The sequence below is a fragment of the Salvelinus fontinalis genome, chromosome 40 (genome assembly GCF_029448725.1).
Source record: "Salvelinus fontinalis isolate EN_2023a chromosome 40, ASM2944872v1, whole genome shotgun sequence".
Lineage (NCBI taxonomy): Eukaryota > Metazoa > Chordata > Actinopteri > Salmoniformes > Salmonidae > Salvelinus > Salvelinus fontinalis.
In genome coordinates, this window is record NC_074704.1 from 24,829,035 (window position 1) to 24,852,418 (window position 23,384).

A 23,384-nucleotide genomic window follows, 5' to 3' on the forward strand; every position below is an offset into this window, starting at 1 on the left:
GCGTTGTGCAGACCTCACTGCCCTCTGGAGAGGCTTACGGTAGTGGGCGGAGCAGTTGTCGTACCAGGCGGTGATACAGCCCGACAGGATGCTCTCGATTGTGCATCTGTAAAAGTTTGTGAGTGTTTTCGGTGACAAGCCAAATTTCTTCAGCCTCCTGAGGTTGAAGAAGCGCTGTTGCGCCTTCTTCACAATACTGTCTGTGTGGGTGGACCATGTCAGTTTGTCTGTGATGAGTACGCCGAGGAACTTTCCACCTTCTCCACTACTGTACCGACAATGTGGATAGGGGGGTGCTCCCTCTACAATCCACGGTTTCTGGTTGGGGAAGGTTTTAACAGTCACCGTGGGTACAACATCACAGATGCACTTGCTAATAAACTCGCTCACCGAATCAGTGTATACATCAATGTTGTTGTCTGAGGCTATCTGGAACATATCCCAGTCCACGTGATCAAAGCAATCTTGAAGCGTGGAATCAGATTGGTCGGACCAGCGTTGAACAGACCTGAGCACGGGCGTTTCCTGTTTTAGTTTCTGTCTATTGGCTGGGAGCAACAAAATGGAGTCTTGGTCAGATTTACCAAAGGGAGGGCGAGGGAGGGCTTTGTATGCGACGCTGAAGTTAGAGTAACAATGATCCAGAATTTTGCCAGCCAGGGTCGCGCATTCGATATGCTGATAAAATTTAGGGAGCCTTGTTTTCAGATTAGCCTTGTTAAAATCCCCAGGTACAATAAATGCATCCTCAAGATATGTGGTTTCCAGTTTACATAGAGCCCAATTAAGTTATTTCAGGGTCGTCGAGGTGTCTGCTTGGGGGGGATATACACGACTGTGATTATAATCGAAGAGAATTCTCTTGGTATATAATGCAGTCGGCATTTGATTGTAAGGAATTCTAGGTCAGGTGAACAAAAGGACTTGAGTTCCTGTATGTTGTTTTGATCACACCATGACTTGTTAATCATAAGGCATACACCCCCGCCCTTCTTCTTACCAGAGAGATGTTTGTTTCTGTCGGTGCGATGCGTGCAGAAACCAGGTGGCTGTACTGACTCTGATAACGTATCCCGAGTGAGCCATGTTTCCGTGAAACAGAGAATGTTACAATCCCTGATGTCTCTCTGGAAGGCAACCCAGAGACTGGACATTGGCGAGTAGTATACTCAGGAGTTGTGAGCGATGTACCCGTCTACGGAGCCTGACCAGAAGACCGCTCCGTCTGCCCCTTCTGCGGCGCCGTTGTTTTGGGTCGCCTACTGGGATCCGATCCATTGTCCTGGGTGGTGGTCCAAACATTGGATCCGCTTCGGGAAAGTCGTATTCCTGGTCATAATGTTGGTAAGTTGACGTTGCTCTTATATCCAATAGTTCTTCCCGGCTGTATGTAATAACACTTAAGATTTCCTGGGGTAACAGTGTAAGAAATAATACATGAATAAACAAAATACTGCATAGTTTCCTAAGAACGCGAAGCGAGGCGACTATCTCTGTCGGTGCCATGTTGGAATCAAAATGGAAAAACAGGAAAAGCACTTTGGTCTAATAGTAGGCAATGCTTTCATAGTCCGCATTTGTCTTACATGACTTTGATCATGACTCTCAGTTACATTTCATTACACATAAGAGTCATTGGACGAAGGCGTCTTCTGTACGGGGGAGTTTTGTTAACAGGCATCACTTGCAGTAAGGTTTTGGAAGCATAAGGACCTTATCTTTCATATCTACGAGAAAACAAAATGAAAAAACAAAATTGATACACACCTTTATAGGGTTAGACTTAGTAATCCCACACCCCATACTGTATATCCATGTTACAGCGCGTGATTACGGAAGACAGACGAAGACAGAGGCACCACCTGTGCTAATTAGCTATCTAGCATGCGCTGAACACCTGTGTGTAACGGGAGAAGGTTGCCAGAAACGTGTTGTCATTGAAAAATACTATCGGCTTCAACTTTGATAAAGCCGGTTAAAACAGTATACAGTTACTGTATATTTTGCATTTAGATGTGATATGAAAGTAAAGGGTTTCATGTTTCTAGAACCGTGTCGCAATTTAAATCGATTCACGTTTAGCTGTAGTATTTGGCTGTTTTGGCTGCCAGAACCTACCTCTGAAGATATCGTAAACTGAACAAAAATATAAACTCAACATGTAAAATGTTGGTCCCATGTTCCATGAGTTTACATCCCTGTTACTGAGTATTTCTCCTTTGCCAAGATTATCCATCCACAAGACAGGTGTGAAATATAAAGAAGCTGATTAAACAGCATGATCATTACACAGGTGCACCTTGTGCTGGGGACAATAAAAGGCCACTCTAAAATGTGCAGTTTTGTCACACAAGACAATGTCACAGATGTCTCAAGTTTTGAGGGAGCGTGCAATTGGCATACTGGCTACAGGAATGTCCACGAGAGCTGTTGGCAGAGAATTGAATGCCTCAAACGTTGTTTTAGAGAAATTGGCAGTCTGTCCAACCGGCCTCCCAACTGCAAACCACGTGTATGGCGTCGTGTGGGCGAGTGGTTTGCTGATGTCAACATTGTGAACAGAGAGCCCCATGGTGGCGGTGGAGTTGTGGTATGGGCAGGCATAAGCTACGGACAACAAACACAATTTCATTTTATTGATGGAAATTTGAACGCGCAGGGATACCGTGATGAGATCCTGAGGTCCATTGTCGAGCCATTCATCTGCCACCATCACCTCATGTTTTTCAGCATGATAATGCATGGCCCCATGTCGCAAGGATCTGTACACAATTCTTGGAAGCTGAAAATGTCCCAGTTCCGCCATGGCCTGCATACTCACCAGACATGTCACCCATTGAGTGTTCCAGTTCCCGCCAATATCCAGCAACTTCGCACAGCCATTCAAGAGGGGTGGGACAACATTCCACAGGCCACAATCAACAGCCCGATCAACTCTATGCGAAGGAAACGTGTCACATGAAGTAAATAATGGTCACACCAGATACTGACTGGTTTTCTGATCCACTCCCCTACCTTTTTTAAAGTTATTTTAAAGATATATATATATTTCATCTTTATTTAACCAGGTAGGTTAGTTGAGAACAAGTTCTCATTTACAACTGCGACCTGGCCAAGATAAAGCAAAGCAGTTTGACACATACAACAACACAGAGTTACACATGTAATAAACAAACATACAGTCAATAATACAGTAGAAAAAGTATATATACAGTGTGTGCAAATGAGGTAGGACAAGGGAGGTAAGGCAATAAATAGGCCATGGTGGCGAAGTAATTACAATATAGTAATTAAACACTGGAATGGTAGATGTGCAGAAGATGGATGTGCAAGTAGAGATACTGGGGTGCAAAGGAGCAAGATAAATAAATAAATACAGTATGGGGATGAGGTCGTTGGATGGGCTATTTACAGATGGGCTATGTACAGGTGCAGTGATCTGTGAGCTGCTCTGACAGCTGGTGCTTAAACCTAGTGAGGGAGAAATGAGTCTCCAGCTTCAGTGATTTTTGAAATTCGTTCCAGTCATTGGCAGCAGAGAACTGGAAGGAAAGGCGGCCAAAGGAAGAATTGGCTTTGGGGGTGACCAGTGAGATATACCTGCTGGAGCGCGTGCTACGGGTGGGTGCTGCTATGGTGACCAGTGAGCTGAGATAAGGCGGGGCTTTACCTAGCAGAGACTTGTAGATGATCTGTAAACAGTGGGTTTGGCGACGAATATGAAGCGAGGGCCAGCCAACGAGAGCGTACAGGTCGCAGTGGTGGGTAGTATATGGGGCTTGGTGACAAAACGGATGGCACTGTGATAGATTGCATCCAATTTGTTGAGTAGAGTGTTGGCGGCTATTTTGTAAATGACATCGTCGAGGATCGGTAGGGTGGTCAGTTTTACGAGGGTAAGTTTGGCAGCATGAGTGAAGGATGCTTTGTTGCGAAATAGGAAGCCGATTCTAGATTTAATTTTGGATTGGAGATGCTTACTGTAAGTCTGGAAGGAGAGTTTACAGTCTAACCAGACACCTAGGTATTTGTAGTTGTCCACACGTTCTAAGTCGGAACCGTCCAGAGTGTAGTGATGCTGGACGGGCGGCCAGGTGCAGGCAGCGATCGGTTGAAGTGCATGCATTTAGTTTTACTTGCATTTAAGAGCTGTTGGAGGCCATGGAAGGAGAGTTGTATGGCATTGAAGCTCGTCTGGAGGTTTGTTAACACAGTGTCCAAATAAGTGCCAGAGGTATACAGAATGGTGTCGTCTGCGTAGAGGTGGATCAGAGAATCACCAGCAGCAAGAGCGACATCATTGATGTATACAGAGAAGAGAGTCAGCCCGAGACTTGAACCCTGTGGCACCCCCACAGAGACTGCCAGAGATCCGGACAACAGGCCCTCCGTTTTGACACACTGAACTCTATCAGAGAAGTAGTTGGTGAACCAGGCGAGACAATCATTTGAGAAACCAAGGCTGTTGAGTCTGCCCATAAGAATGTGGTGATTGACGGAGTCGAAAGCCTTGGCCAGGTCGATGAATACGGCTGCACAGTAATGTCTCTTATCGATGGCGGTTATGATATCGTTTAGGACCTTGAGCGTGGCTGAGGTGCACCCATGACCAGCTCTGAAAGCAGATTGCATAGTGGAGAAGGTACGGTTGAATTCGAAATGGTCGGTGATCTGTTTGTTAACTTGGCTTTCGAAGACCTTAGAAAGGCAGGTTAGAATAGATATAGGTCTGTAGCGGTTTGGGTCTAGAGTGTCTCCCCCTTTGAAGAGAGGGATGACCGCGGCAGCTTTCCAATCTTTGGGAATCTCAGTCGATACGAAAGAGAGGTTGAACAGGCTAGTAATAGGGGCCGACGCTCTTCTCTGTTTTGCAACAATTTCAGCAGATAATTTTAGAAAGAGAGGGTCCAGATTGTCTAGCCCGGCTGGTTTGTAGGGGTCCAGATTTTGCAGCTCTTTCAGAACATCAGCTATCTAGATTTGGGTGAAGGAGAAATGTGGGAGGCTTAGACCAGTTGTTGTGGGGGATGCAGGGCTGTTGACCGGGGTAGGGGTAGCCAGGTGGAAAGCACGGCCAGCCGTAGAAAAATGCTTATTGAAATTCTCAATTATAGTGGATTTATCTGTGGTGACAGTGTTTCCTAGCCTCAGTGCAGTGGGCAGCTGGGAGGAGGTGCTCTTATTCTCCATGGACTTTACAGTGTCCCAGAACTTTTTTGAGTTTGTGCTACAGGATGCACATTTTTGCTTGAAAAAGCTAGCCTTAGCTTTCCTAACTGCCTGTGTATATTGGTTCCTAACTTCCCTGAAAAGTTGCATATCACGGGGGCTATTCGATGCTAATGCAGAACGCCACAGGATGTTTTTGTGCTGGTCAAGGGCAGTCAGGTCTGGAGAGAACCAAGGGCTATATCTGTTCCTGGTTCTACATTTTTTGAATGTGGCATGCCTTTTTAAGGTGGTGAGAAAGGCATTTTAAAGAATAACCAGGCATCCTATACTGACGGGATGAGGTCAATATCCTTCCAGGATACCCGGGCCAGGTCGATTAGAAAATGACCAACAGAATCATATCTGTATTCCAAGTCATGTGAAATCAATAGATTAAGGCCTAATTGATTAATTTCAATTTACTGATTTCCTCATATGAACTGTAACTCAGTAAAATCGTAGAAATTGTGTTTATATTTTAGTTCAGTATACAAGGTCCTTGGACCTTAAGGAGTAACGGTAGGAGGAAGGAAGGAAAATACAGAAATCATCCCCCTATGATGCATCATGAAATAAATTGAAGGAAGCATGAAGATAAAGAAAACAAAAATGAAATCTGCCAACCTGTTGTCCTGTGGGGGTATCGGTTGGGGTATCGAAGATCCTTTCAATAAAAAAAAATGTTTTCCAAAATTGTTTTCCTCTTTCCAACGTCCGACTTGATTTAGACTCCTTAATAAAGCAGTCTACAACTTCACCATCGACACAATCAACCTTGCAGTCAGTCGCCTTTGATAGTAGATTGCGCGTGGGGAATGGATTGTTTCGTTCTAAACCTACAGGTGTCCCACGCGTGAGCGTATTGCAGGGGCTTTAGAAGTATCCACTTTTTTGTTGTATTAGTACAGTTTTTTTGGGTGTTGTAGCTTATTATTGTAGCCTATCATGAGGGGGAACAGATGGATAATTTTTTCACTGGACGAAAAAAAGTCAGCCCATGAAGCCGTGCCTGCCTCAAGTAAAGTTATCATTAGAACTGTTATGTCGCCTATGTGTGAGCTGAGCATCTCAGAGCACTTTCATAAGAGATACACTTACATTTCTGTCGTGTCTTCTCCTATGTTTGCTCATGGGGTTGAATTATTACGTTGGACAGGAATTTATTTTAAGAGTGACAGAATGAGTATTGATATTGCAAACATCTTTCAACTTGTTCCCTTTGAATAGAACGTTTTAATCCCAAGTATGAACACAATTAATTAAGAAAATAACAAATTGCATCAACAGGTACACATACTTACACGAATCAAAGGCAATTTGATTTGTGTAAGTAAATTCCCATGTGTTTTTAAATAAAAAGTAACACAAAAAACAAACGTATTGTTCTTAGAGTCTGTCGCATTCCCACTCTGGCCCATCAGACAGATGGAGCACTTCGATAAAGTACATCTCCTTGTTGGCGGGGGGAGGAGGGGTACAGGGAGGGCTCCCCACTCCCGAATCTGGGCTTGAGGCCGCCTTAATCGCCGTGAGCGGATACGGATTTCCAGGGGCATACTTCATCTCCTTCTGGTGATGAGGAGGTGCTAAGAGCCCATTGCCTCTTCCAGAACCCTGGTGAGCATCGCCTTTCGGTTTAAAACGCTTGAGCTTGACCGTGTCCTTGCCATCGCCGGTGCAGGGCAGCAAGATGGCGACGTCCTTGCGGAACTTGGAGCTGAGGCCGAAGTAGATGAGCGGGTTGTAGAAGCTGGCCGACTTGGCAAAGAGGCGGGTGAAGATGCTGGTGAGGCTGGGTACGTGGAAGCCACAGGCCGACCACATGGAGACCACAGCGTACGGCGACCACGCCAGGATGAATGCTGTGCAGATGACAATGGATACCTGGGAAAAAAAACAAAAGTTAGGGTGACCATTAAATCATAACCCATTGTTTAACGAAACATTCCTATTGTTTGTACATCTGCAATTTTTGGGACTCTTGACACATGCTCACTCTAATATATTTACTTTGGATTGTTTCTTGATTTCTTGTTTCGATTTTTGTATTGTATTTGTGAGACATTCTTTTTAATTTATTGTTAATATATTTATCTTTACATCTTTTTTTCTCCCCAATTTCGTGGTATCCCATCTTGTCCCATCGCTGCAACTTCCGTACGGACTCGGGAGAGGCGAAGGTCGAGAGCCATGCGTCTTCCGAAACACAACCCAGCCAAGCTGCACTGCTTCTTGACACAATGGCCGCTTAACCCAGAAGCCAGCTGCAACAATGTGTCGGAGGAACACTGTATACATGGTCTAGAGCACTGCATCGCAGTGCTAGCTGCGCCACCAGAGTCTCTGGGTTCGCGCCCAGGCTCTGTCACAGCCGGCTGCGACCGGGAGGTCCGTGGGGCGACGCACAATTGGCTTAGCGTCGTCCGGGTTAGGGAGGGTTTGGCCTGTAGGGATATGTGGATATTGTAAAGTGTAAAGTGTAAAGTGGATATTGTAAAGTGGTTGTTCCACTGGATATCATAAGGTGAATGTACCAATTTGTAAGTCGCTCTGGATAAGAGCGTCTGCTAAATGACTTAAATGTAAATGTAATACTTGGCCACCGTGCAAATCTTTGTACACGACCAATAAACGTTGATGTGATTTTAATCCTACTCACAATGGTGACGTCCCTTTCAATCTTCCTCTGCCTGTCCGTCAGGTCTCCCTCAGCGGCCATGGCGTTGCCTCTCTTCACTGTGTTGATGATGGACACGTAGGTGAAGAGCATGACCAGCACGGGAACCAAGAAGCAGAAGATGAGAATGGAGATGATGTAGGACTTGTAGACGGTGGAGTAGTTGGCTTTGGCCCAGTCGATTTCACACGTTCCATAACCACGATCTAAAAGAAGGAGGAGTTTGAGATACACCATTGTTTTCCACCTTCATGTGTTTGTGTGTTGACATTTAAAAAATATTTGTTCAGGTGAAGATAGTTTAAAATGTAAGAATTTCCTCTATTTTGACACTTCGAAAAGTCAGGGTAAGTGTGAAAAAAGGTCCATATATGTCAAAATGTGGTCAGTTCTCGTTTAAAGATTGTCTTCTGCTAATATTTTAGATAGCAACTTGCTTTAGTGCTATTATTGTTTTGTCGTCATTGTGCACAAACAAATCTTGAAAATGTTGCCCCAACCAGAATGTTACAAGAACCTAACACATGTAAGTGCCCCTGTTTCAAATAGTATGTCACATGATTACTAGCCACCCGGGTGGTGCAGTGGTCTAGGGCACTGCATCGCAGTGCTAGCTGCGCCACCAGAGTCTCTGGGTTCGCGCCCAGGCTGGGCTGGGTTCGCGCCCAGACTCTGTCGCAGCCGGCCGCAACCGGGAGGTCCGTGGGGCGACGCACAATTGGCATAGCGTCGTCCGGGTTAGGGAGGGTTTGGCCGGTAGGGATATCCTTGTCTCAGTATGTAAAAATGTAATGAAAATGTAAAAATTGTAATAAAATGTATGCACTCTACTGTAAGTCGCTCTGGATAAGAGCGTCTGCTAAATGACTAAAATGTAAAATATGTAAATGTATCTCACCTGTGTAACTCCCCCAGCCCAGAAGGGGCGCTCCCGACCAGAACACAGACCCCAACCAGATGAATATTAGGCACACGCCTATGGTGGTGTTGGTTATGCAGTGAGCTAAGTAAAGGAAAAGAGTTGAAAGTTAAAAGAAAGGCTCCCACAAGAACAATGTATCTGACCAGAACGTCTAGCCTACAGGGGGCATTTGTCTTCCAACTTTATTGGAATCGTTGAGATGAAGGTTAAAGGTTAAGGTCGTGTCACAGTGTCTTACCTTTGCTCGGATGGCATCCCTTGATGTATCTTGTGACACTGATGACAGTCAAAGTATTGATGCTGCTGAGGCCGAAGACCAAGGTGAAGAAGCCGTCCACCTGGGAAAGACCACCAATGCTGTTAGTGATGCTTAGAGGGGGTGTAGGGAAGAGAATCTCAAAACAAATACAGTAGGAAAAAAAAACGACATCCACTGTTCTTGCGGAAGTTGAAGGACTCCAATCACTCAGAAGATCAAGTTGAAAAACAAGTATCCTGCTGCTGAATACTTGTTTGGGTTCACGTACTTAACAAATCCATCGTTAACCAATTACTGGTTTTGTGTGAATAGGGCTCCTCTCTACTTTGCCAAATCCTTCTCCTGGTTGTTCAGTTTTCAGTTCACCAAGATGAGCACGTATATTGCCAGAACACAGAAGAGCTGGTCTAGCTACATTGAATGGAGTTAAAGATCAGTCCAGCACAGCTGTGGTCGGCAGTGGTGAGTATGTCTGATCAAGATCGACAGCTTCTACCAAATTAACGTCAATGTATCTTCCTAGTAGAGACAGGAGCCAATGTACTTTGACTGATCAGATTACTTAATCTAATCTAATATATTTACATCCAAGCCCCATTCACTTTTGCCTCATGGTCAGATACACTTTGGAGGACAATGCATATGTCTATTGGAGTGCATATGCATATGTCTATTCCCAAAAGATAGAATTTGTAGATAATTGGCCCTCATTCTGGGACTCACCCACAAACAGGACCAAGCCTGGCCTGCTGAGGAGTGACGGATTCCATCCTAGCTGGAGGGGTGCTCTCATTTTATCTACCAACATAGACAGGGCTCTAACTCCTCTAGCTCCACAATGAAATAGGGTGCAGGCCAAGCAGCAGGCTGTTAGTCAGCCTGCCAGCTTAGTGGAGTCTGCCACTAGCACAGTCAGTGTAGTCAGCTCAGCTATCCCCATTGAGACCGTGTCTGTGCCTCGACCTAGGTTGGGCAAAACTAAACATGACGGTGTTCGCCTTAGCAATCTTATTAGGATAAAGACCTCCTCCATTCCTGCCATTATTGAAAGAGATCATGATACCTCACATCTCAAAATAGGGCTACTTAATGTTAGATCCCTCACTTCAAAGGCAGTTTTAGTAAATGAACTTATCACTGATCATAATCTTGATGTGATTGGCCTGATTGAAACATGGCTTAAGCCTGATGAATTTACTGTGTTAAATGAGGCCTCACCTCCTGGTTACACTAGTGACCATATCCCCCGTGCATCCCGCAAAGGCGGAGGTGTTGCTAACATTTACGATAGCAAATTTCAATTTACACAAAAAAAAAAAAAAAAAAAAAAAAAAAAATTTGTCTTGATCTTCTAGTCATGAAATATATGCAGCCTACTCAATCACTTTTTATAGCTACTGTTTACAGGCCTCCTGGGCCATATACAGCGTTCCTCACTGAGTTTCCTGAATTCCTATCGGACCTTGTAGTCATAGCAGATAATATTTTAATTTTGTTGATTTTAATATTCACATGGAAAAGTCCACAGAACCCACTTCAAAAGGCTTTCGGAGCCATCATCGACTCAGTGGGTTTTGTCCAACATGTCTCTGGACCTACTCACTGTCACAGTCATACTCTGGACCTAGTTTTGTCCCATGGAATAAATGTTGTGGATCTTAATGTTTTTCCTCATAATCCTGGACTATCGGACCACCATTTTATTATGTTTGCATTCGCAACAAATAATCTGCTCAGACCCCAACCAAGGAGCATCAAAAGTTGTGCTATAAATTCTAAGACAGCCCAAAGATTCCTTGATGCCCTTCCAGACTCCCTCTGCCTACCCAAGGATGTCAGAGGACAAAAATCAGTTAACCACCTAACTGAGGAACTCAATTTAACATTGCGCAATACCCTAGATGCAGTTGCACCCCTAAAACAAAAACATTTGTCATAGGAAACTAGCTCCCTGGTATACAGAAAATACCCGAGCTCTGAAGCAAGCTTCCAGAAAATTGGAACGGAAATGGCGCCACACCAAACTGGAAGTCTTCCGACTAGCTTGGAAAGACAGCACCGTGCAGTATCGAAGTGTCCTCACTGCTGCTCGATCATCCTATTTTTCCAACTTAATTGAGGAAAATAAGAACAATCCGAAATGTATTTTTAATACTGTCGCAAAGCTAACTAAAAAGCAGCATTCCCCAAGAGAGGGTGGCTTTCACTTCAGCAGTAATAAATTCATGAACGTCTTTGAGGAAAAGATCATGATCATTAGAAAGCAAATTACGGACTCCTCTTTAAATCTGCGTATTCCTCCAAAGCTCAGTTGTCTGCACAACTCTGCCAGGACCTAGGATCAAGAGAGACACTTAAGTGTTTTAGTACTATATCTCTTGACACAATGATGAAAAATATCATGGCCTCTAAACCTTCAAGCTGCATACTGGACCCTAATTCCAACTAAACTCCTGAAAGAACTGCTTCCTGTGCTTGGCCCTCCTATGTTGAACATAATAAATGGCTCTCTATCCACCGGATGTGTACCAAACTCACTAAAAGTGGCAGAAATAAAGCCTCTCTTGAAAAAGCCAAACCTTGAACCAGAAAATATAAAAAACTATCGGCCTATATCGAATCTTCCATTCCTCTCAATTTTTTTTTAAAAAGCTGTTGCACAGCAACTCACTGCCTTCCTGAAGACAAACAATGTATACGAAATGCTTCAGTCTGGTTTTAGACCCCATCATAGCACTGAGACTGCACTTGTGAAGGTGGTAAATGACCTTTTAATGGCGTCAGCATCCGTCCTAGTGCTCCTAGACATTAGTGCTGCTTTTGATACCATCGATCACCACATTCTTTTGGAGAGATTGGAAACCCAAATTAGTCTACATGGACAAGTTCTGGCCTGGTTTAGATCTTATCTGTCGGGAAAGATATCAGTTTGTCTCTGTGAATGGTTTGTCCTCTGACAAATCAACTGTAAATTTCGGTGTTCCTCAAGGTACCGCTTTAGGAACACTATTGTTTTCACTATATATTTTACGTCTTGGGGATGTCATTCAAAAACACAATGTTAACTTTCACTGCTATGCGGATGACACACAGCTGTACATTTCGATTAACCTGTTGAGGATGGGGGCGCTGTTGAGACTATTTATGCTAATCGTGTAATTTTTGAAACGGCTTCCCACAAAATCCTTGATCGTACAATATGCATATTATTATTATTATTGGATAGAAAACAGTCTATAGTTTCTATAGGAGTTGAAATTTTGTCTCTAAGTGGAACAGAGCCCATTCTACAGCAATTTCCCTGACATGGAGTCAGATTTCAGAAATTTTGGCCACTGTTCTGGAGTCAGTTAAAAGGGCACTGTCATTGCTATGACTATACGGACACTGCTTACGTCTTCCCCTGGATGCCTTTACGTGATGACGATTTGAATGGGGTCGATTGTGCGTTCACAGGCCCTATAAATAAAAAAACCCTGTAGGTAGGAACTCTTTTCTTGCTGCGTAATGCGCGTGGAGGACATCGACCTGCTATTTTTCCAAGCGTTAGTTTAGCCTGTTATATTTTTCCGGTCATGTTTTTACTCGTTATAGGAGTTAAAAACATCATAAGGTAGTTAATTTAAAGCGTTTTATAGCAATTTATATCCGTTTAGTGCGATTTTGGGACATTTATTTCTTTAACGCTGTGAATAGCTGGGCACGCTTTCAGTTCATCCCGAACGCAGTTGGCATTTCCACATGGCAAGAGGACAGCTTTCCACCAAAAGACGATTACTCCCAAGAAAGGATCCTTTGCCCAAGATACTGATGGAAGAACAGCTCAAAGTAGGACATTTTTATTATGATAAATCGTGTTTCTGTCGAAACATTTTAGTGGCTTAGGACGCCATGTTTTTTGACGTAGCTTCGCTTGGCGCAAACTGTATTGAAAAGTAAGGATAAATTAAAAAATGTAATTCCGCAATTGTATTAAGAATTAAATTGTCTATCAATCCCTGTCCACCCTATATTTTTTAGTCACGTTTATGAGTATTTATGTATAAGAGTAGATCACTGTCTAAGTGGCGCAAGGACATTTTCTGACCAGCTGAGCTACATTTCACATTGTCTAACCATGATTTTGGTGGCTAAATATAAACATTTTCGATCAAACTCTATATGGATTGTGTAATATGATGTTACAGGAGTGTCATCTGAAGAATTCTGAGAAGGTTAGTGAAAAAATTAATATATTTTGGCGATGTTGACTTTTATCGCTCACTTTGGCTAGAATCAATGCTGGGCTGCTATGTGCTATGTGCTATGCTAATATAACGATTTATTGTGTTTTCGCTGTAAGACACTTAGAAAATCTGAAATATTGTCTGTATTCACAGGATCTGTGTCTTTCGATTCGTGTATGCTGTGTATTTTTACGAAATGTTTGATGATTAGTAAGTAGGTAAACACGTTGCTCTAAGTAGTTTTTCTATTCCATTTGTGACGGTGGGTGCAATTGTAACCTATGCCATCTACCTGAAATATGCACTTTTTTCTAACAAAACCTATCCCATACCATAAATATGTTATCAGACTGTCATCTAATGAGTTTTTTTCTTGGTTAGGGGCTATAAATATCTTAGTTTAGCCGAATTGGTGATGGCTACTGGTGTTGGTGGACAAATAAAAGATGGTGGATTATGCTAATGTGTTTTTAGGTAATAGATGTACATCTTTACATATTGTGTCTTCCCTGTAAAACATTTTAAAAATCGGACATGTTGACTGGATTCACAAGATCTGTGTCTTTCATTAGCTGTATTGGACTTTAATGTGTGAAAGTTAAATATTTAAAAAAAAAATTTTTTTTGAATTTCGCGGCACTGGTTTTTCAGTGGGGGTGGGGGGGGAGTGCCGCTAGCGGCACACTCATCCTAGACAGGTTAAACATGGTGAAGCCCTAAAATTGCCCTCGCTAGAAGCCTGTCTGGTGAAGACTGTGCCAGCCCCACGCACCAGGCCTCCTGTGCGCCTCCCCAGCCCTGCACGTCTTGTGCCAGCTTGGCGCTCCAGACCTCCAGTGCGCCTCCACAGCCCGGTGAGTCCTGTGCCGGCTCGACGCACTGGGCTAGAGTGCCACTCCCCAGAGTGCCACTCTAGCCCAGTGCCACTCTAGCCCAGCTCTTCCAGGCTCACCACTCTTCCAGGCTGAATGCCCACTCTAGCCCAGCACCTCCAGCAACGGTCCCCAGTCCGGAGCCTCCAGCGACGGTCCCCAGTCCGGAGCCTCCAACGAGGGTGCCCAGTCCGGGGCCCGCAACGAGGGTGCTCAGTCCGGGGCCCGCTACGAGGGTGCCCAGTCCGGAGTCGGCGACAAGGGTCCCCGCACCAGAGGTGCCACCAAAGTGGGGTGAGCCAGTGGTGGAGCGGGGTCTGCGTCCCGCAGCTGAGCCGCCACCGAGGATAGATGCCCACCCAGACCCTCCCCTATAGGTTTAGGTTTTGCGGCCGGAGTCCGCACCTTTGTGGGGGGGGGGGGGGGGGGGGGGGGGTGTACTGTCACGCCTTGACCTTAGAGATCCTTTTTATGTCTCTATTTTGGTTTGGTCAGGGTGTGATTTGGGGTGGGCATTCTATGTTTTGTTTTTCTATGATTTTCTATTTCTATGTTTTGGCCGGGTATGGTTCTCAATCAGGGACAGCTGTCTATCGTTGTCTCTGATTGGGAACCATACTTAGGTACCCCTTTTTCCCACCTGTCTTTGTGGGAAGTTGACTTTGTTTAGGGCACATAGCCTTTAGCTTCACGGTTTGTTTTGTAGTGTTTATTGTTTTGTTCGGCGTCATTTTTATTAATAAAAGGAAAATGTACGCTCTTCTTTTAACGGCCGTGACAGATGTGTTCTGCTTTCGCCGAAAAGCCTTTTTGAAATCGGACACTGTGGTTGGATTAACAAGAAGTGTATCTTTAAAATGGTGTAAAATATTTGTATGGTTGAGGAATTTTAATTGAGATTTCTGTTGTTTTGAATTTGGCGCCCTGCAATTTCACTGGCTGTTGGCGAGGTGGGACGCTAGCGTCCCGAACGATCCCAGAGAGGTTAAGTCTTTACTGAAGACTCATCTGTTCAGTAGGTCATATGATTGAGTGTAGTCTGGCCCAGGAGTGTGAAGGTGAACGGAAAGGCTCTGGAGCAACGAACCGCCCTTGCTGTCTCTGCCTGCCTCCCCTCTCTCCACTGGGATTCTCTGCCTCTAACCCTATTACAGGGGCTGAGTCACTGGCTTACTGGTGCTCTTCCATGCCGTCCCTAGGAGGGGTGCGTCACTTGAGTGGGTTGAGTCACTGACGTGATCTTACTGTCTGGGTTGGCGCCCCCCTTGGGTTGTGCCGTGGCGGAGATCTTTGTGGGCTATACTCGTCCTTGTCTCAGGATGGTAAGTTGGTGGTTGAAGATATCCCTCTAGTGGTGTGGGGGCTGTGCTTTTGCAAAGTGGGTGGGGTTATATCCTGCCTGTTTGGCCCTGTCCGGGGGTATCATCTGATGGGGCCATCTGATGAGACAGGAGGGGTCTCCTGACCCCTCCTGTCTCAGCCTCCAGTATTTATGCTGCAGTAGTTTGTGTCGGGGGGCTAGGGTCAGTCTGTTTTATCTGGAGTACTTCTCCTGTCTTATCCGGTGTCCTGTGTGAATTTAAGTATGCTCTCTCTAATTCTCTCTTTCTCTCTTTCTTTCTCTCTCTCGGAGAACCTGAGCCCTAAGACCATGCCTCAGGACTACCTGGCATGATGACCCCTTGCTGTCCCCAGTCCACCTGGCCGTGCTGCTGCTCCAGTTTCAAATGTTCTGCCTGCGGCTATGGAACCCTGACCTGTTCACCGGACGTGCTACCTGTCCCAGACCTGTTGTTTTCAACTCTCTAGAGACAGCAGGAGTGGTAGAGATACTCTGAATGATCGGCTATGAAAAGCCAACTGACATTTACTCCTGAGGTGCTGACTTGTTGCACCCTCGACAACTACTGTGATTATTATTATTTGACCATGCTGGTCATTTATGAAAATTTGAACATCTTGGCCATGTTCTGTTATAATCTCCACCCGGAACAGCCAGAAGAGGACTGGCCACCGCTCATAGCCTGGTTCCTCTCTAGGTGTCTTCCTAGGTTTTGGCCTTTCTAGGGAGTTTTTCCTAGCCACCGTGCTTCTACACCTGCATTGCTTGCTGTTTGGGGTTTTAGGCTGGGTTTCTGTACAGCACTTTGAGATATCAGCTGATGTAAGAAGGGCTATATAAATAAATTTGATTTGATTTTGATTTGGAGGAAAACCTTGGACCATAATTTAAAAAACACCTGGTGGGATGCTTCGAGCAACATAGTATTTTCTGCAAATGGGGTTTCTCCATAATTGGAAACAAACCTGGGTTCAAATGCTATTTCAAATATCTAAATTCCTTTTACATACATTTGAAGTAAGTATTCAGATATATTTTATTTAAAAAGGCAAGTAGTTTAATATTTTCATGTATTTGGAAATACACTTGGAAAGTATTTGAAAATACTCTCAAATACAATTTGGTAGATTTGGCTTTTACAAATAACAATTCAAATACTTCAATAAAAGTACTTGTTTTGGGCTGTGTATTTAAAAATACAAAAATACTTTTTTCTGTGTATTTTAAATACCAAATACTCAAATACACATCTATTTGAACCCAGGTCTGGTTGGAAAGTAGTTACATGCCAGAGTTCATGTCCCATCATGAATTTTACTTGCTCCTTATTAGGGTAAGCAAACCCATTAAGCTCACGTACCCATTAAACCCACTTCCAATTTTGGATTAAAAAAATAAATATATAAATTTCCTGGTTTTTAATGTTTCAACCAATTCATCTGATTGTTATTTCCATACCAGTTTTTATTCTAAGACAATCAGATGTTTTATTATTAAGTTATTGACCGTGTTAAGGGTGTGTACTGGAGGCGAAGTCAGGTGCAGGAGAGCAGAGTGAACAGGTGCACTTTTTTATTCCGGACCAACAAAACCACAAAAGTACATAAATGTGCCCAAACACGGAACATAGACAAAAAGTATGGCGCGTAACAATACCCACATAACATAAATACAATTTCACACAAAGACATGGAGGGGAACAGAGGACTAAATGCATGCAGTGTGGTTAGGGAATGAAAACCAGGTGTGTATGGAACAAGACAAAACAAATGGAAATATGAAAAATGGAGCGGCGATGGCTAGAAAGCCGGTGACGTCGAACGCCGCCCGAACAAGGAGAGGAGCCGACTTCGGCGGAAGTTGTGACAGACAGCTACATGTATGTGTAAGTTCCTACTAGTTGTCAATTTCAAAACTGCAAAAAAACTTTGGTGTGGAGGTGACTCTGATGCACCTTTTTGTTTTACATTTTCTGTACCTTCTCAGATAAGTGATCACACTTAATGTAAAATTAAGATATTAATGTGAAGATATATGATAGCATACTACATGGGTATTAATGACTATTTCTTGCCAATTGAAAACATGGGTTTTTCATGCAACCAGTCGTTCCCATTGTCAGTCAATACAGTAGCAACACAACTTGGTGAACCACAACAATATAATAGATCTTAAGCACTCACAGTTCACATTTTTAAATGCATTTAGTCTTATTTTACTGTTAAATAAACCTTGCATTGTTATACATGGTTGCCTTTTTTGTAAATTTGACATTTATCTCAGGTGGGCTTGAAGGGCACAGTAGCACCAAAATGACTCGCTCTATACAGAATGTAAATTAAAATAAAATAATATTGTTCAATATGATCAATACTAACGTCACATATTATTGTAGTCTATAGTGTATATTTATACCCCAAACCATTGGTTTCCAAATATTTCATGACTGAACTTTGCTATTCTGTCTTTAAAAGAAAATGTATACCATAAATCACTGTTGTTCCAATTAATCCCAGTAGCCTGGTTTGCATCGAATCACATGGAGATTGTGTGTTGATATCCCTAATATTCAATGAACCTGACCATAAGTGTTTTTTCTTCAGATTTATTTTCATTCAAATACTCAATCTACATTTATGCATCTTATGCATCTATTCGTGGTTTCGTTGACCCAGATTAAAAACAATTAAAGAGCAATTAAAAGCCTCTGTACTCTCTCAAAGACGTTTGGAGTGGACAGATAGTCATTGATGCAGAGAGTGAAGAATAAGATCGGGGTTGAAGGATATCAGGGATGGAAGACCTAGAAGTATTGGACAAAAATGGAAACAAATGAGGGACAAGAAGATGACTCTTGGATGACTGCTTATGCAGTTAGAGCCAAGGGGCATTGTCATATTGTCCATTGTTCATCCAGGTTTTTCTATATTTGGGTTCACCACATGTACCTTTGTAATATAACAGTAGAGAGGGAAATTTTAAACTGTCTTCACACAGGCTTTAGGAAGACAAGATGAACTAACGAACAAGAATAAGACTACAGCAAATGTTGTGGCGAAATCCTGCACTTAAGTACGCTGCCACTTTAAGAGCACATGAGCAGTAGGAAGGAGGAGATAAAAGAGCTCGTTAAGCTCTATTGGAGAGAGCTCTTGTTGGCGCGACAGTTTGGTTTGTGTGTGCTATGCTGCAGATGTTTTTTTTGTTTGTCTTCACTGTATGTGGTTGTACAGTTTTTTGAATCAATCCTCGGTGTGATCGCGCGACGACGTGGTTGTTCTCATTTGGGACCGCGATGGTTATGGATCAAATGGATTAGGAGCAACATTTGTTGCGAAGCGTTCAACTACAACCCAACATACCATCGGACAGTCAGACCGGATACCTGCAACCTCAAGACCACAGCTAAGCTCTCTCTTGTTCTCTTTCTCTCTTTCTCTTCACGCTATGTTCCAGTGCTTTACACTGAAACCGACTCTATTTCCTAAGTACATTGAAGTTTCATTGGAGCTGGACTAGTGTGTATATGAACACCACACATTCATACCCTCTGCACTTCTTCACAGGGAAGAAAATACAAACTATTGCAAATCCTCTGTGTGATGACTGGGTTCATTCATTATTGTATGAAGTTGCTGTTTATTTGATGTGATGTGATGTGGGATCTATAGGGTGTGTTTTCTTTTTTCTCTCCGCTGGCTATCTGGTCAACAGGCTACACTCTAGGCAGTCTCTTCTGTTGATGTGTGTGGGTCTGGTAGTGGTACTCTCGCTGTTCTACTATTTTCCTTTCGGCAGGGTTAATACCTGCCTGGTGCCCGAACAAAATCTTCTTTACCTTTCTCTAATTAATACCGCTACAATGTGAACCAGCTTTCAGATAATTCATTAAAAGTTGTTTGCGTTATGGTCTTTGTGCATGGCGTCTTATCCACAGAGGCCCGGCGAGGGTGCATGTTTTTGTTCTAACCAAGCAGTATCACTGACTCAACTTATCAAGTCTTGGTTGAAGTCTATGATTAGTTGATTAGTCGAATCAGGTGTGTACCGGTTGGCATGAACAAAAGCCTGGGCACACATTGTTCTCTGCGGATACGATTGGACACCCACTTTTATGAGTGCTACACCCATGTTGAATAGTAATGATCAGTTGATTTTAATAACTTTAGGGGAGATTACTATAATTTAAATTTACATAAAATATCAGTTTGTAAGTTTTCAGCATTAGGAAATATATTTAAATTTATTATTTTAGAGGTGGGCTTATTTGGAACACCCATGGGCTTAAAGGGTACATTTAGTACCCATTAAACCCAGTCCAGACTTTCCACATATTTGATCAAATATTTTTATCTTATATAAACAAACAAATGGTGAAAATCAAGTCATACAATTTCACAATGAGAGATTCATCTTTCATATTATCTCCACTTTTCTTACAACAATTAGGGCAAGTATATGTTAGAAATGTCTAAACTTAGATTTTGGTGGGCTTAATACACGTATCCTATAGTCCGCAATCTCATATTTGACAACTTCTCTCACCTTACTCTGACCCAGTCATTCTATAATCAAGCTTTCAATGTCTGCTGACCTCAGGACCACTTTTCTTGATCAGAAGAAACTCTCCTCATCTGTCCTCTCTGCCCTGTTACTTAATATTTTTTTTTTATCTCAGTCTTTTAAAAATAATTTCTGTCTCTCCTCTCAGTTCGTTTTCATTTGGATGTTTTCTTATTCTTTTTAGCATTGGCCAACAGTAAATGAAAAGATTATTGTTCAGTGTTAGTTGAACATTATTCAACTACGATTTGTCCCAAACAAGCAGCAACACCTGCTTGGGGAAATAACTGTAATTAACATTAAAACACACACACACACACACACACACACACACACACACACACACTGTTGTTGTGTTAACACGTTTGATACAAATAGAACATTGCATTCGTTTTTCATTGCATTCCTTTTTTTTTTTTAAGGTGGCATTTTCTCACATTGTGCACTAAAACAAAAACCCATGTGGTAAATTGATTGATAGGCTTGAACCAAAATGTATATTTTCAAGAGGCCCCGAAAAAACAAGGTAATGGATATTGCCCGTCAATCACGTGTACGCAAGGAACCAGACATTACAGGACACCTTAATGATATTAGCCCTTGTGCAAATCACGCTTCCTCTTTTATCAAATGCTATAAGCACGTACCAAACCTTAACCATCCTTCTATGTTTGGCTGTTGGTGTGGCAAAAGCATTCTTATTCCCCCCTAAGATAGTGTTAAAATGATATTACTTCAGGTAAAGCCTACAGACCTTTTCTCCTGTGCTGTAGTTAGCAATATAATGCCTTTGTGCCAAACCTCTCGCTTCTTCCAGGTGACTCATCGTCATCACTTAAAGTGATGAATGTGCCAACACGCTACTTTTTATTGAATTAATGATCAACTGTCCGAAGCACCCATTGTTAATATTCTATTCGTAACCAAGCTAATAATAGAAAGGACCGTCCCCCCCAAAGAACCATTGTAGTGTAGTGAATATAATGATCTGTTGCAACACATCTCTATGCTTTATCCATTGTGTTATGTTTACTTAGTCTCCATTCGGAGTGGACCATTGATATTCTTAACTAGGCAATTAGCAGGAAATGATAAAGAACTGGCAATAGAAACTAAGCCATAGAGCAGTGTTTTTGCAACTCGGCAATCGTAAAGGTAAGTTGTCTTGTTTGTGTATTTGACATTTGTGTAGAGGATGGCGAAGTCAGCATCTCACAGTGACATCACCTTCCAGGAGACCTGAACGACTAAAGTCCTGTCCAATCATTCCATGTTTTACGGGATGGCGGTCATGTCTGTGTCTTGTGAGTATTGCAGTGAGTGAGTATGGTATCAGATCCTGCAGTAGGATGGCACATGCAACACATTACCATTCACATCCAATACAAATGTGAAGCATCTCACTTCTCAAAACAACTTTTCCCCCTCCAACCAGATACCCTCATTTGCCTACCTGACATGTCCAGATGGAGGTAACCAGGTATCCTCATTGCCTACCTGACATGTCCAGATGGAGGTAACCAGGTATCCTCATTGCCTACCTGACATGTCCAGATGGAGGTAACCAGGTATCCGTTGTCCCGGAACACATTGAAGATCTCCAGGATCCCCCGGGAGTAGCCGAAGATGGAAATACCGGCGTCGGAGATGGCCAGGTTAAAGGTGAGATAGTCCGTGGGCTGCAGCGACGCGCGCTGCTTGTACAGGACGAAGATCACAATACTGTTGCCGAACCACGACAGCCAACCTGACGAGGGAAAAAAACATTGACATACTGATTGGCTTTATATAGCTAAAAACACTACATAGAGGGAAACTCATACCTATGAGCAAAGGCCTTGCCAGTTTTGTGAAAATTAATGGAATTGTAGTCACAACATACAAAATGCAGCTCATAAAGCAGCATGGTGCATTGAGGTGACAAAGTGCCTCATCTGTGATTTTAACCTACTGACCTTCTCTTCAAACACTGCATATTCAAATACTAAAATTAGCATAAACCTTCCGTCATGAAATGTCCTTTAGAGCTAATAGTAGGTATTTACAGGATAGGTAGCCTACCTATCCTGTAAATAAAATGACAGTCACCCTATTGATTTCAAAAGTCAGGATCAATTTAAATAAATGCAAATACATTTGCCCCAATTAACAGGTAATTACACGTCTTTCTGCCCTCTCTTAAAGAACGTCAGATTGGCTGCCTGCCATTCTTTCTTGATTGACGATTTCCACGGCTTAGACAGGATCTGAATGGCTGCAGGATTCACCCCTCCTTGTCCTGGGCTACTTATAGCACCAAACCCACTAACCGTTGCCCATACACCACACTGACAGTAACAGTAGTATAACAGCTGCATTAAGGAAGGTTTCTGGTTTTGGTGATTTGTATTCTGCAGTGCAATCGAACTCTTCATCCAATTGTTGTTTATTGCGATGCCAAAATGTGGTAGAGTTAAAAAATAAAAAGATAAATGTAGACTACTCTATGGATGATTTTTTTGTTGTAAATTAGTAAAAACTACTGTCATTCGTCTTACCCTAACGTTTATGTAATAAAATAACTATTATGAAGTGGTAAACTAGCCATTAGTGACAAATTTCCAGATTGTTTTGCCATGAAAGCAAAACTAAATAAAGTATTTGCATCATAAAAGCAAAGCCACATTTAAAAAAACGAAATTACATTCCAACAACTACATAAGCAAGTTCTCCCACCTAGCACCAGCAGGTATACTCCTATAATGGTCTCCCCTTGATCCGAGAAAGGTGGGTCTTTATTCGACATGGTAAAATTGTTGTTCCTCCATGGAATGTTAGCCACTTGAAAAGCATTATTGGCTGACATTTTGTTGTCCGAACGTTCCAGCTGCGGAGACATACACGGAGCTGCGCGCTCTCTACTTGCTAAGACACAAAGGTGCTTCCTCTGAGAAAACACTTGACCGGCTCCTCTTTCTCTAAATCCAGTCTAAAAATATTATTCGGCGCACAGTGTGTTGTCTGAGAGGGATGACGTGTATTTAGCTAATCCCAATTATACCCCGAGGTTGATACCCTGCGGGGGAAAATCACTTGTTGTTTCTGACTTGAGCTATGTTTTGTCCTCGAGGAAATTGATTTGCAACTAAGGAAACGTCAGTGTGTTATTGTATTTGGGTGAAGTTGTAGGCTAAGCACAAGTTGTTGTGGGTTTCATTTACTACATGATTAACTCATTTTAATAAAGCCCAGTGTATAATGAAAAATATTAGTAGAGTAGCCAGCCTATACGTTTTACAGGGACCCGCTGCTGTCAAATTGAGAGCAAGTCAG

The 23,384-nt window shown here is 42.8% G+C and overlaps 1 protein-coding gene across 1 annotated transcript; it reads right to left on the reverse strand.

Annotated features, from left to right (window-relative positions):
• Positions 1–6,412: 6,412 nt before the first annotated feature.
• LOC129839727 (opsin-5-like) lies at positions 6,413–23,002 on the reverse strand. The gene is made up of 6 exons (XM_055907321.1): positions 22,788–23,002; positions 21,614–21,819; positions 9,049–9,148; positions 8,787–8,891; positions 7,871–8,094; positions 6,413–7,095 (listed from the first exon to the last, which is right to left on the reverse strand). Exons 1-6 carry the CDS (start codon positions 22,948–22,950, stop codon positions 6,598–6,600), a joined length of 1,296 nt encoding a protein of 431 aa, XP_055763296.1. The 5' UTR covers positions 22,951–23,002; the 3' UTR covers positions 6,413–6,597.
• Positions 23,003–23,384: the final 382 nt, after the last annotated feature.

Bases quoted from the DNA above. Each gene is read 5' to 3' on its own strand.
- LOC129839727 (XM_055907321.1), bottom strand. From the start codon at position 22,950: ATGTCTCCGCAGCTGGAACGTTCGGACAACAAAATGTCAGCCAATAAT. The intron at 8,892-9,048 runs GTAAGACACTGT...TCCTTTACTTAG, and splicing joins GGGATGCCATCCGAGCAAAG to CTCACTGCATAACCAACACC. The intron at 7,096-7,870 runs GTGAGTAGGATT...TTTTTTTCCCAG, and splicing joins TTGAAAGGGACGTCACCATT to GTATCCATTGTCATCTGCAC.